The sequence below is a fragment of the Polyodon spathula genome, chromosome 12 (assembly GCF_017654505.1).
Source record: "Polyodon spathula isolate WHYD16114869_AA chromosome 12, ASM1765450v1, whole genome shotgun sequence".
NCBI lineage: Eukaryota > Metazoa > Chordata > Actinopteri > Acipenseriformes > Polyodontidae > Polyodon > Polyodon spathula.
Window position 1 is genome coordinate 35,584,560 of NC_054545.1, and position 12,627 is coordinate 35,597,186.

Sequence of the window (12,627 nt, forward strand, 5' to 3'; positions counted from 1 at the left end):
ATAGGTTTTCCACAAGGAATTTTCTGTACATTACTGCGTTCATTTTCCCTCTATCCTGACAAATGCCCCAGCCCCTGGCGATGAGAAACATCCCCATAACAAGATACTGCCACCACCATGCTTAACAGTAGGGATGATGTTCTTTGGGTGATGCACTGTGTTGGGTTTGCACCAAACATAACGCTTTACATTTAGGCCAAAAAGTTCCATTTTAGTTTCGTCAGACAGCAAAACTTTTTGCCACATGGCTACAGAATCTCTTGAGTGCTTTTTTACATATTTCAAATGGAATTCAAGGTGGGGTTTCTTGAGTAATGGCTTCCTTCTTGCCACCCTACCATACAGGCCAGATTTATGGAGTGCTTGGCATGTTGTTGTCAAATGCACTTTGACCAGTCTTGGCCATAAAAGCCTGTAGCTCTTTCAAAGTTGCCATTGGTCTCTTGGTAGCCTGTCTGTTCAGTCTCCTTCTTGCTTGGTCTTCCAGTTTGGAGGGATGGCCTGATCTAGGCAGGGTCTTGGTGGTGCCATACACCTTCCACTTCTTAATAATCGTCTTGACCATGCTCCAAAGGATATTCAAGGCCTTTGATATATTTTTTTTATACCCATCCCCTGATCTGTGGCTTTCAACAACTTTGTCACAGAGTTCTTTTGAAAGAGCCTTGGTGCTCATGGTTGAGTCTTTGCTTTGAAATGCACTACCCAGCAGAGAGAACCTACACGTACTGTTGAATTTATCCTGAATTCATGTGAATCACTACAATTTAACACAGGTGGAGGCCACTTAACTTGGTCTGTGATTTTGAAGGCGATTGGTTGAGCTAATTTAGGATTGCTATTACAAACGGGATGGACACTTATCCAACCAAGCTATTTCAGTTTTTATTTTTAATTAATTTTCTACAAATTTCTAGAATATTTTTTTCACTTGGCAGTTTTGGGGCAGGATGTGTAGATAAATGAAAAAAAAAATGTTTTAATGCATTTTAATTCCAGGTTTTAAGACAACAAAAGGTGAAAATTTTGAAAGGGGGTGTAGACTTTCTATTGGCACTGTATGTTCGTAACATGGCAGACACAGACAGAAACAGGTGTTGAAACAGCTCTATAAACACAATAGGTAACATGTATTAATCTCATCGGTTATATTGTATGACATGCTGAATGATGAAGACTAACTCAGACATTTCACAAAGCTCTGTGTCTTTGACTAATTCAAACCTCCAATTTAATGGATCTTATGACCTATGGAAAAATGGATGACACATGCTTGTAGTTTAACAATTAATCAAGATGTCCTGTGCTGAAAGATTATGGGGATTTTTTTTTGCCAGCTTTACTTCTTAATGTTAAACATATCATACATTTTAAACGAATTTCTTATCACGGGTAATATATTTATTTTTTAATTTTTTTTGTAGATTATGTTTGAAATTAATTTCCAATTATTGTCTGCAGCTATAGTATAGTAATACATATATAGTAATGCATTTTTGAAGAAAACTAGCTGGTTTTCATTCCAGGATTCATTTTGGAAGATAACATATTTTGTATGGCATGGAGAATTCTACAGCAAACTGTCTGACTCAGTCACTGCTGTGAGTGTAACACACAGAACACATAGCCACAATATGAGCCTCATGGGTGAGAGAGCGTGCAATCCCAACTATACTCACTATTAATAACTGACCCTCAGGTGATCTCTGCTCATGGTGGCTGAATTTAATCCAGTCATGACCTAGTTCCAACAACCATGTCCTTAATTATTGAATTGATTATATATTTCCATAAATTTCAGTCCATCAAAATATTTTATGATCCACATGTCTACTATGGATCATATTTACAAACAATTTAGTCACTCAGTTCCTATAAAAGGTTCCTCTCTGGGGAAACAGAAGGCATCTCTCTTCCTGTGATGCCTTTCTGTTTCAGGGTTTTAATTGGTATAATTACTATACATGGGAGTTTACAAGCTGGTTAGGGGTTTAATGGTTCAATTTCATGATTAAGGCTGTGTGGTCGGACGTTACTTCATATAGTGTGTCATATATAGTACAATGGCCTCATTAATCCAGGGAAGGGATGGGAGATTACGTAACATAGCCTTATGAACCAGTTTCTTCACTTACACAACTGGACACTTGATCCAAATGCTCTGAATACCTTTGTTTGAATGGCAAATGCCCTCTCCACCCTCAGTACTGGTTTTGTATTGCATTCATGAGGATATTGTATCCCCCTCATCTCCTGGGTTTGTGGATCCCTGTTCAAAAGAACCCCACTGTAACGGTTGTCCTCATTTTGCATTAGGTGCCAAAAGGAAATAGTTGTTACAGTGCCAAAAGGAAATAGTTTGGCCAACATAGAAGCTAAGTGGAGCAAAGCACAGAGAGCAGAACAAGAGGGATTAAATGGAATAAACTGAATAAAAGTAAATTTAGAACAAAAGGTAGGAGGCATTTTCTTTTTACACAGAGAGTTTACCAGATGAAGTAGGAGGATCCAAAACACTTGGAACATTTAAGAAGACTAGATTCTGCTCTTTTAAATGAGTTCCCCACCTTGTAGGGGAGAATGGTGTGCTAACAAGGGATGAGCCTTGACGTGCTGCATTCTTTCTCCCATTCCCAAACTTATTTTCTTATGTTCTAATATGAAACTTAACAGCTGTGCATGTAATTGGTTTCAGTTCCCATTTAAAAGCACTGTGATTGACAGAATCTATTCAGCGTGAAACAGCTGACTCATTGGCACAACTGAGTAAAATGAAGTTCATAACAGACTGAACTTCAAAGGGTTCACTAGACTTTGCGGCTGATTTCAATACGATTCGAGGCTGGTTCACATCAAGCTGTCTTTTTGAAATGTAGAGTTAGTCTCATTAGTTGTTGTTGTTTTTTTTTTTTTTTTTAAACCCCATTATATATTAGATTTAAAAATGTGTCTACTGGTTGTATGTTGATGTTTACAAGGTAGGTGCATTGGCTTGTACGCAAGACTATTTTAGAAAAGAGCATGTCAAAAAATGAAAATCTATTAACCATTCACGAATATGGACATTATTATTTTTGCTATCACAACTTACCATGCCACTGTAAAATAATGCACATTTATAAAGATATATTAGAAACAGGCTTGTGAACCTGAATATGCCTTGCTGTGTTGTGTAAAGGGGTGTCAGGGTCTCAGTACGGGGTTCCCTCTTATCAAGGAGGATTGTGCTGTTTGTGGCTCCACCCTTTAGTGAGGTAATCCCAGAATCCCCACTAGTAACAGGGAGGAGTATAGTGGAGGATATGCAGAGAATTTCCCAGACCACCTCCTCCTGAAAATACTCTACCCCACCCACATTAACAGCATTGCATCTCAGCTGTTCAGTCTGCCCACCAGACTCCCTGCTGAGTCAGAGACACCTGATTCCTCATGTCTGGCCATGTTCAACCACAGTCCATTATGACTGTTTCCTGTTTCTAGAATATATTATGATCTGATATTTGTGAATATGTATAACAAATCTATCTATTTCTATACTTTTTTTAAACACCTGATTCATATCTAGGATCAGCATTATTCCACATAAGTCCAGAAAGAAGTGTGATGTGAGCATCTGGCAAGATGGAGCCCCATATTTTTTTTTATTATGGAAGGCTATTCATAATAAACAAACAAAATAAATCAGGTGGGCAAATGCATGCGTGTTTTACTGCTGATTTGTCAGTCTGATCTGGCAGAGAGGAGAAACAGAAATGAGCTGTCTGAGGTTTTGTTTTGGCTTGAGGAATATAAAAATCCCAGTTTTTCATCCCAAAACATTTCTTTGTGAAATAAATAAATGTGTCGTATAGCGTGTTAAAACTATAGGAAATTGTAGTGAAAGCTTAGCCAGAACATCATAAAACATAGTCAGTTACAGAAAAGTATGATAAAACTTGGTAAAAGTGAAATTAATAATAATAATAATAATAATAATAATAATAATAATAATAATAATAATAATAATAATAATAATAATAATATGTGAGCAGTTTTGTTAATTTAGCTTTGCTCATTTCAATATTAATTTAGCTTAACGGAATAATCCTGATATTTGCATACTGAAGCCTAAATTTCCTCATGACCTCCCTCCGGTAGCCCTTTGCGCTGTGTGTAGCATGCAAGAAAGAACATGCGTGTTTTTTGGTAATGCGCAAAGCAAACAGATACTTGATAATCCTTTTTCTCCATATTCTCCATACATGGACATCCCGTTGATGACGAGTTGCGATATATGCGAGGAATTGCGCATGTAAACTCCACCTCTCGTATACCTGATACTGGGTGTGGGTTTTCCTTGTCTTCGTTGAGTCACAGCCTGTTTGCTCGCTATTCCAGGAAAGAGCCGGGCCCCCTCCGCGCACACACGCGAACAGCGGAACAAACAAATAATAAAGGCATATTTATCAAAGACAGCAATAGAACAAGTTGTAATTTGACCTGAGTTCCTAGCTTGTTTAGTTTGATAAGTTTCCGTCGTTGTTTTGGTGTTTTATTTTGGGCAGGGGTTGGATAAAAAAAAAAGGGAGGGAGGGTAACTGACATTTTGATCCTATTTCCTCTGAGTTGGAAGTTTGGAGCTGTGTAACTTAGAAGTGGGAGTTACAGAGGACGGCTACTGAAACAGATTGTAAAACTTTTAAGGAATTTCTCAACGTTATTTTTAACCCCTTTCTGAGGTTTGAATTAACAGCAAGTTGGTCTGGGCTGAGTTGTGAGGTAAGTGTGTGTGGCGTTAGTATCATTCATGTAAAATTACATTTTGTGATGTCTTTTGTTTTCAAAACATTACGGGAAGTGATAAGCTTGGGGAATGTTCATCCATGTTGGATGTTTTGCAGTGTTAGGCGTGTTTTCATTTTGAACTCGTTTAGAAAAACGCTGCTAAATCTGTTTCCTAAATCAGTTCTGTGTGGTGTTGTTGTACAACTGACTGTGAAAAACGAAATTAAAGTGTATAACTTGATTTATATGTTGGCTGTAATGACCGTCATTACTGCTCAGAACTTGGTTTTTAAGTTAATTAATGCTACGTATTTTAAAACTGGGTGGGGATTCGGTTTAGTTAGTTACATTCTACATTATGTACATTCGTTGTTCTGGTGAATCTCAGGCGTTGCATCTCTTAAATCGTTTCCCATATAACTTTAAATGCGTCAGTCAACAACGCTGATCCTTAGCTAGTTCAGCCGTGTATAGTATTTCTTAACTCCTGAAATATTACTAGCGTGAGAACCACCGCGAATAAATAAATACAATAAAGAATAGGTGAAGCAATCAGTAATAATATGGCCTAGTAAATTAATTTTAAGCCTCACTACTTTTATCGTTGTTATGTGGTCAACACATGCACAACGCTTTGGCAACATATTTTTGGTGGTCTCCCAATAAGTTTGTACAATATACAGAGACCAAGTGGTGGTGTTCTTTCTTTGGCCGTCTTGGGTCAAGAAAGCAAACCGCTTTACTGTGGCAAGGGCTCGGCGTGTCTTCAGTCCCGCATGGGCTGTATGGTATGCATACAAATGCTTTTGCCATGTGCAAATGAGTGTTTCGATTAAATTGATTCAAGCCTAAGAAGCATTCGGGTTGACACAAACAATTTCTTAATCCTAACGAGAGCTATATCTATCTGTATATCCGTCTGTCTGACTCTAACGAATCAAGTTAATGCACGTTTTGATTTGTTGGATGAAAAGTTGCATTCTATGAGTCCCAGAAATGGGATCTACACTGTGTGACTGTTTTCTTTTGGTTTTGCAGTAGGTTTGTATTAAAGTTCTGCTTAGTAGACGATGTTAACCCTTTTTAGTACGTTGTAAAAACACTGGGTGGAACTATCCCTTACCCTCAATGATTTGATATTTGTGGACTGACCAAAGATTCAGGTCAGCGGACTTCTGTTTTATGTTGCTCTTCGGTATAAACCAGTATTTGGATTTATTTTCTTTTTGAGTCCTTCTGATAACTGATCTGCACTATGTCTGGATGTTCAGCAGACACAGTTGGTTATGTCCTTCTGCCTGGTTCCCAAACGCTCACAGAGCACCCACAGGGAGGGGAGTGACCTTGATGGACCATGCTTGATGAATAATCGATACAAATATGAGAATGAAAAACAATATTGTGCTGCACTGTATGCCTAAGCATTGATGTATTACAGCTTGTCAGAGTATTATGTAGAATCAATCTGTTACTTGAGCAATACAGTAGGTTTATAATTATAGATTTGAACTAAGCCCTTACAATATTTGCACTGGGTCTGTATAGACGTTGCTTCTAGGTTGTTCATTTTATTTAAGAGCGAACATTCTGTGTTTAATTATGCTGTAGGAACCAACAGCTTACACAAGTTAAAATGAGTGCTGTTGTAAAGTGATGTTGATGACATGCACATTCGTGTACAGTAGTTTAGGCTAAGTATTGTACTTGACGTTTTTAAATGTCTGGGTACTGATGGATATACCAGTACAACATTTACTTGGGACTGCCTGCTGTGAATTCACTTCGAGTCTGCCGTTCACTACAGACTTGTTAAAGGACAAATCTTGCTGTTGTTTTTACTTTCTGTAGACTCATAGCTGTGTGTGTGAGTAGTTAATGCAATCTAACACAGCTGCTGCAGTTTCACACTGTTTGCTTGTGCCAAAGAGATTCTTTTGGAATTTGAAAGCTGTTGACATGCTCTTGGAGTTGGATAGATTACTAGCAGTTTACTTGCCAAAAAGCTGGAGTGTGTGTGTGTGTGTGTGTGTATGTGTATATATATATATATATATATATAATATATATATATATATATATATATAAATGCACAATGTAGTTTTTAATTTACTACTCTGTAACAGACTACAAATAAGCTATATAACTATTCCTATGTTATGGTAAAACTCAGACAAGTGTTTCAGCTACAGCCTTCTATGCTTTGATGTAGGCACTAGCAAAAAGTTGTCTGCATGACTTAGTGTTGGTTTCATTGACCCAGAATCCAATGTTGGAATAACTTTTTTTGTTGTTGTTAAATGTGATTTTAAATTAATCATTAGGCTAACACTACATCAATCACAGTTAAATTCATCGGTGACATTAAGATTTCATAAGTGTAGTCTAATGCCGTCCAGTCACAGCTAGGTCAGCCATCTGTCTTTGCGTACAACTTTAACTTGGTTTACAATTACCATTGATTTTGGTGCCCAGTGGCAGTCAGCCATTGCCTGCAGACAGTGGTTTAGTCACCAGATGCTTCTCTGTATTTTTAGTGGAGTATAACATTAATGTTTTCTTGCAGATTTGTAGGCCATGACGACCATCAACACAGCAAACATCAACTTCAAGTGGGACCCAAAGAGTCTGGAGATCAGGACACTGGCTGTGGAGCGGCTGCTGGAGCCTCTTGTCACTCAGGTCCAGTGAGGTTTCACATACATTGCTGCCTTCCCTTGAGATTTGTCTTTAAAATGTTAGATTTACAGTACTGTAGGTGTTCCACCTGAAAGCAAGCAGTGCACACCAGGACTGCTGTGCTAGATACCTTTTTAATCTTTGCTTTTTATTCCTGCTTGTGGTTCTGCTTTGGAAAGCATTAGGTTGGTGTCTCGGTGCAATGTGCTTGAGTTGAGCTTGTAGAGGAGAAATACTCGGGATGCTCTTCTGTAGCCATTGCAATCTCCTTGAACAACTAATTCGAGAAGTTGCAGGATGTTAATTCTGTCTCCCTTTAGGTGACCACCCTGGTGAACTCCAGCAATAAGGGTCCCTCCAACAAGAAAAAGGGCCGTTCTAAGAAGGCACACGTGTTGGCTGCCTCAGTGGAGCAAGCCACACACCACTTCCTGGAGAAGGGGGATAAGATTGCCAAGGAGAGCCAGTTTCTGAAGGAGGAGCTCATTGCTGCTGTGGAGGATGTGCGCAAGCAGGGTGAGGAAGCCAGGGGTTGGTTGAGGTTTGTGTGCGGTGGTGAGCCATGTTTTGCATGACTGATTTGGTGCACTCTGGCAAACTTACCTTTTTCTAAGTAGTGTGTGCCTCTCTGAATGATCTGGATTTTTTAAAGTTTGATCTAACAAACAAACGGTAGACAGCCTGCTGTCATAAGATGTGTATTTGCATTCAGATTCCTGCTTAATCTCTGAAATGGCTTTTTCTAAAGTAAATATATTTTGTGATTAATATTCATAAACCACTGCACGTCTTCTGTCATTTGCAAGCTGGCAGGTAAGTTGTGTACAGATGAAGAAAAGGATTTGCATGCGGCGCACAGTATATTGTCTGGATGCTAATCCAGGTATTTCTGTCAGCACTGCTGGGCTGTTGTGAGGTTTGGCAGGCTTGTTACTAAGCATCCAGTGCTACTGACTGGCCTAGGCAGGTTGGTTTGCATTAAAAATGATTGCCATGCCTATATAAAAAGGAGACTAAGTAGTCTGTCTCTCTCGCATCACATTAATGGAGACCAACATTCACAACAAATGGTAGAAGGATCTAAACGGTAGCTTTGAACAAAAAAAAAAAAAAAAATTCAGCTGCATTCATCTTGTCAGAGGATCATGCTTCCTCCTGGAATGCCAGGTTTGTTTTGGCCTGCTTTTATCAGGTTGGAATGTTTGCTATGCAGCAGTCAAGGCTCTTGCATGACTGAGAAGATAATGCAGCTGCTGAGTAACAGGATAGCTTCAAGATTCACCTTGTCTATCCGCCCCTGTCCAGCTGTTATGTAAAACCAAAGAACTGAAGTGCTGCGGGGAACTTCATTTACATTGATTCTTTTCCCTGTCAAAGGGTTACACACACAGTCTTAAATGGTTTTACTCAACACTGAGTTTAAGCTTCTGCTTTCTAATGCAACTTGCAGCTGTTAGATCCATTGACCTACAGCACTGAAGTAGAGGGATCCAGAAGATGGCTTTAATGTTTGGGGATATACAAATCCCTAACAGTGTAATGAATTGATGATTCCTCAAGTCAGTAAAGTTGCATTTTAAATTTGTCTCTCCGGCTTTTAAATTAAGGATGCAGCGCTGTGTGGTTCCCAGCTTGTACTATGTGGAGTAAATGGGAGTTAATTGACCTAAACTGTACTGTAGGTTTTTAGCAAGACTCTCTTCCATGGTCTTATCTCTTTGTTGCTCTAACCATGCATTCTGCCTTTCAAAAAGTACACTACAGATTTCCAAAATTACTTCATACAGTAGTTACAGATGTGTTTTAAGTCATTGGTTTAAGTATTGCATGTCGTTGGTTCTTTGGCTTGATCCCAGTGAAAAATGAAAGTGCTTTTTCTCTGGAGGGATCTTGTTGGTATGCATCATGGTCAGTGATTTGTTTTCATCCAGTATCTGTTCACTTGCTGTATTTGTGAAGTAGGCAGGAAGTGGTGATTCATTCGAGCACAATGCTGCCAGTGACAGGTGGATGGGAGGGAAGCTTTGCTGGTAACTGTGCCTGTGCTGATCTCATTCTCGCAGAGTGAGAAAGAATTTATCGCCATGATGATATTTTTCTCCTCCCTTTTGAGGATGGGGGTATCCATATAATTGTGTTCTATAAATAGCTGTGAGAATTGCTGTATCAGTGTAATCCCAGTCCATGGACAAACACAATGGAAATTTAGCACTTGGCACCCTACAGTATCACCTTTCCATGCAAACTCAGTCAGTTTTGACACTCATGTTATTCAGGAACTAAGGCTCTATAGATAAAGATGCCTTTTTTTAAACATTTGTTACATATAAACTGCCTCTAGCCTTCTAACGCACATGTGGTGTGTTGCATTATATGGGGAGTGTTTTTAAATGGAGGGGAGAAGTCTAATGGAATGAGACTTGGTTTTTTGTAAACTGCACATCCTACTGGGGCAACAAATAAATAAAAACAGGCTGCTGTATGAGGTAGTGTTGCTGTAGCATTAAGAGAGTTAGCACTAAAGGAGAGTTTTAATGAGGCTTTGCTTTTTCATGGTGCAGAATGGCCTAGTATACCCCTGCTGCTCTGGGATTTCTGCACCACTACAGTACAGCATGCCTGAATGTTGACCCTTTTAGCTGTTCCAGCAGTGTTTCAGTTCGCTTGCTGTTTTTTAGAATACATATTTTTTTGTTTTAGAACTCCCTGGTACACTTATAGTATGCCTTCTTGATTAGTCTTTGTGGTAACTGCCACATTTCTAATGCGTTGCAGCTAGCATATAAACACCATGTCTCCAGAAATGGTCCCCCTCAAACTTCAACAACCACTTGCTGTGGGGGCTGCCAAAGAACTTTGCATTCATGTATTGATGGCTGGATGTGTTCATTCCTGCAGGAGAAGTGATGAAGACTGCCTCTGGGGAGTTTGCAGAGGATCCCTGCTCGTCGATGAAGAGGGGGAACATGGTGCGAGCCGCCCGTGCCCTGCTGTCGGCTGTCACTCACCTCCTCGTCCTGGCAGACATGGCTGATGTCTACAAGCTTCTGGTGCAGCTCAAGTTGGTGAGATGGTCTTCAGTTCTGCTAAACCCAAAATATCTGCAATACTTCTAAATAATCTCTCTCTCCCCCCCCTCCCCCTTTGCATTTTGCTGCCATTCTGATAAGTCTTATAAATATCAACGCCTTGATGGCTGACCATTTTCATTTGGTCAGCCTTAACAAAAGAAACGTTTTCTAAAATGGTGCCAAACCGGGTGTGAAAGGTGTTGGTCTACATGGCTACTGACAGCTGAAATGTGTTGGTTATATCCTTGGCTGTGCATATTGTTTGCATAGAGTACCTAATGAAAGAACGGCCCTTGACATTTGTATCTGCTGGAAACTATAACGTACAAGAAAAGGGTAAAAGCCAAACTACTTCTAAATTGTTTCCGTAGGTGGAGGAGAGTCTTGTAAAGGTCCGCAATGCCGGCACGGAGCAGGAGCTCGGGATACAGTACAAGGCACTGAAACCTGAAGTGGATATACTCAGCTTGATGGCTGCCAAGAGACAACAGGTACAGTACCTCTATATAGTTTACTATTATTGCTGTCCTGCAGTCTGGGGGAGTTTGCCCATTGTATGTCAAAGGCTTACTCTGTGTTGAATGGAAATTCACACTACACAATGGGGAAGATCTTGAATTGACACTTCTAAAGGATTTTCCTTGCCTGCCTGTGGCATTACCATATTCAGCTTTAAGCTCTTTTTTCCCCCTGTGTTACTTTCAGCAGGAACTGCAGAGAAAAACCCTTTAAAGCAGACACAGAATTATAGAATCTAGTGGTTTGAATCTCGTGGGCTTTACTATGGGCTTGAGGTGTGTGTGGGGACAAGACTTGTTGCACTGCATTCTGTAGATCTAGTATATTGAAAGCTTGACTCATTTTAAGATGTTAAATGCAGATCAGATGTTGTGACTCAATACTGGTACTGTAATTGGTTCAATATTTCTGGTTTTAAGTTGCATGCAATGTCAATACATTGGGCATTCATTTGATTACATTTTCATGCTGAGACTCAAAGGAATAAAGAATTTTACCTGGGGCTTTAAGTGTAGTATTAATGACTTTCGATAACAATATTGCATGCAGTTTGATTGAATAACTGTTCTGGAGTTCTAACCTTGTTAAGTTGATTGTATGATGTAAGAAGTGCCAGGCAGCGTTTCTGAGCACACCCTGTATGCTGGGATAGCTTTTGGGTATTATGTTTTTTGTTCATTCTCATAACTGCCCAGAGAATTTATGCTGATGTTGACAGCCAGTTTAATTGCCTCATTCTTAGTGGTGAATGCTTTTAACCTGTATGCCTAAAACCAATCTAGGTGACTTGAATACTTAGTTAACCTTTCATGGTGTCTACATCTAGTCTTATCATAAATTATACTGACATTTAGACATTGCCTTCTGTCTTAAATTTCCAACCAAACCAAGAATGTACGTCAAATTCTGCCATGCTGTATTGTGTATTTTAAATCTCTGGGGGGGGGGGGGGGGGGGGGAGCTGTTTTTAAAACAATCTATTTGGCAGGGTAGACTGGCTATTTCATAAGAACTGCTTATTTGTACCTTACTAATTTCTCCTTGCTACCTTCCCTGTGTGTTTGTGAAGGAGCTGAAAGACATTCACCACAAAGACCAGATGGCAGCTGCCCGTGGGGTTTTGCAGAGGAACATCCCCATGCTGTACATTGCCTCCCAAGCCTGCCTGCAGCACCCTGACGTGGCCGCTTACAAAGCTAACCGGGACCTGATCTACAAGCAACTCCAGCACGCTGTCTCTGGGATTTCTAGCGCAGCTCAGGCCACTGCCTCTGAGGACTCCGCCCTATCGCAGCCTGGGGGAGGTGGGGAGCTTGCCTACGCGCTCAACAACTTTGATGTGAGTGTCTTGGGGTTACTGACAGGTACTTTGCAAACTGATGAATCAGTTTACTATTAATCCAAGTCATTATTTTATTACTATAACATCTCCTAAAGCTCTGCAAATGTCCGTGATATTCTTTAAACAATGGATGCGGAAGTGTCCATGTTATCGCCTATCGGTCACACTCGGCCATTGAAAGGTTTTCTCTGCTTTTTTGGATAAAGACGACTAGAGACCTGTGCTTTACGTCTTTTTGGTGTCGGACAGAGTCCG

At 39.9% G+C, this 12,627-nt stretch overlaps 1 protein-coding gene across 1 annotated transcript in view; it reads left to right on the forward strand.

The window, feature by feature from the left end:
- Nucleotides 1-4,354: 4,354 nt before the first annotated feature.
- The window catches only part of LOC121324499 (catenin alpha-1-like), a 68,337-nt gene continuing 60,064 nt past the window's right edge, over nt 4,355-12,627 (forward strand). Inside the window, exons 1-6 of the mRNA XM_041266472.1 lie at nt 4,355-4,758; nt 7,328-7,443; nt 7,761-7,956; nt 10,339-10,505; nt 10,883-11,002; nt 12,100-12,369. Of these exons, the coding sequence (XP_041122406.1) occupies nt 7,339-7,443; nt 7,761-7,956; nt 10,339-10,505; nt 10,883-11,002; nt 12,100-12,369 (858 nt within the window). The 5' untranslated portion in view covers nt 4,355-4,758; nt 7,328-7,338. The remainder of the gene's footprint in view (nt 4,759-7,327; nt 7,444-7,760; nt 7,957-10,338; nt 10,506-10,882; nt 11,003-12,099; nt 12,370-12,627) is intronic.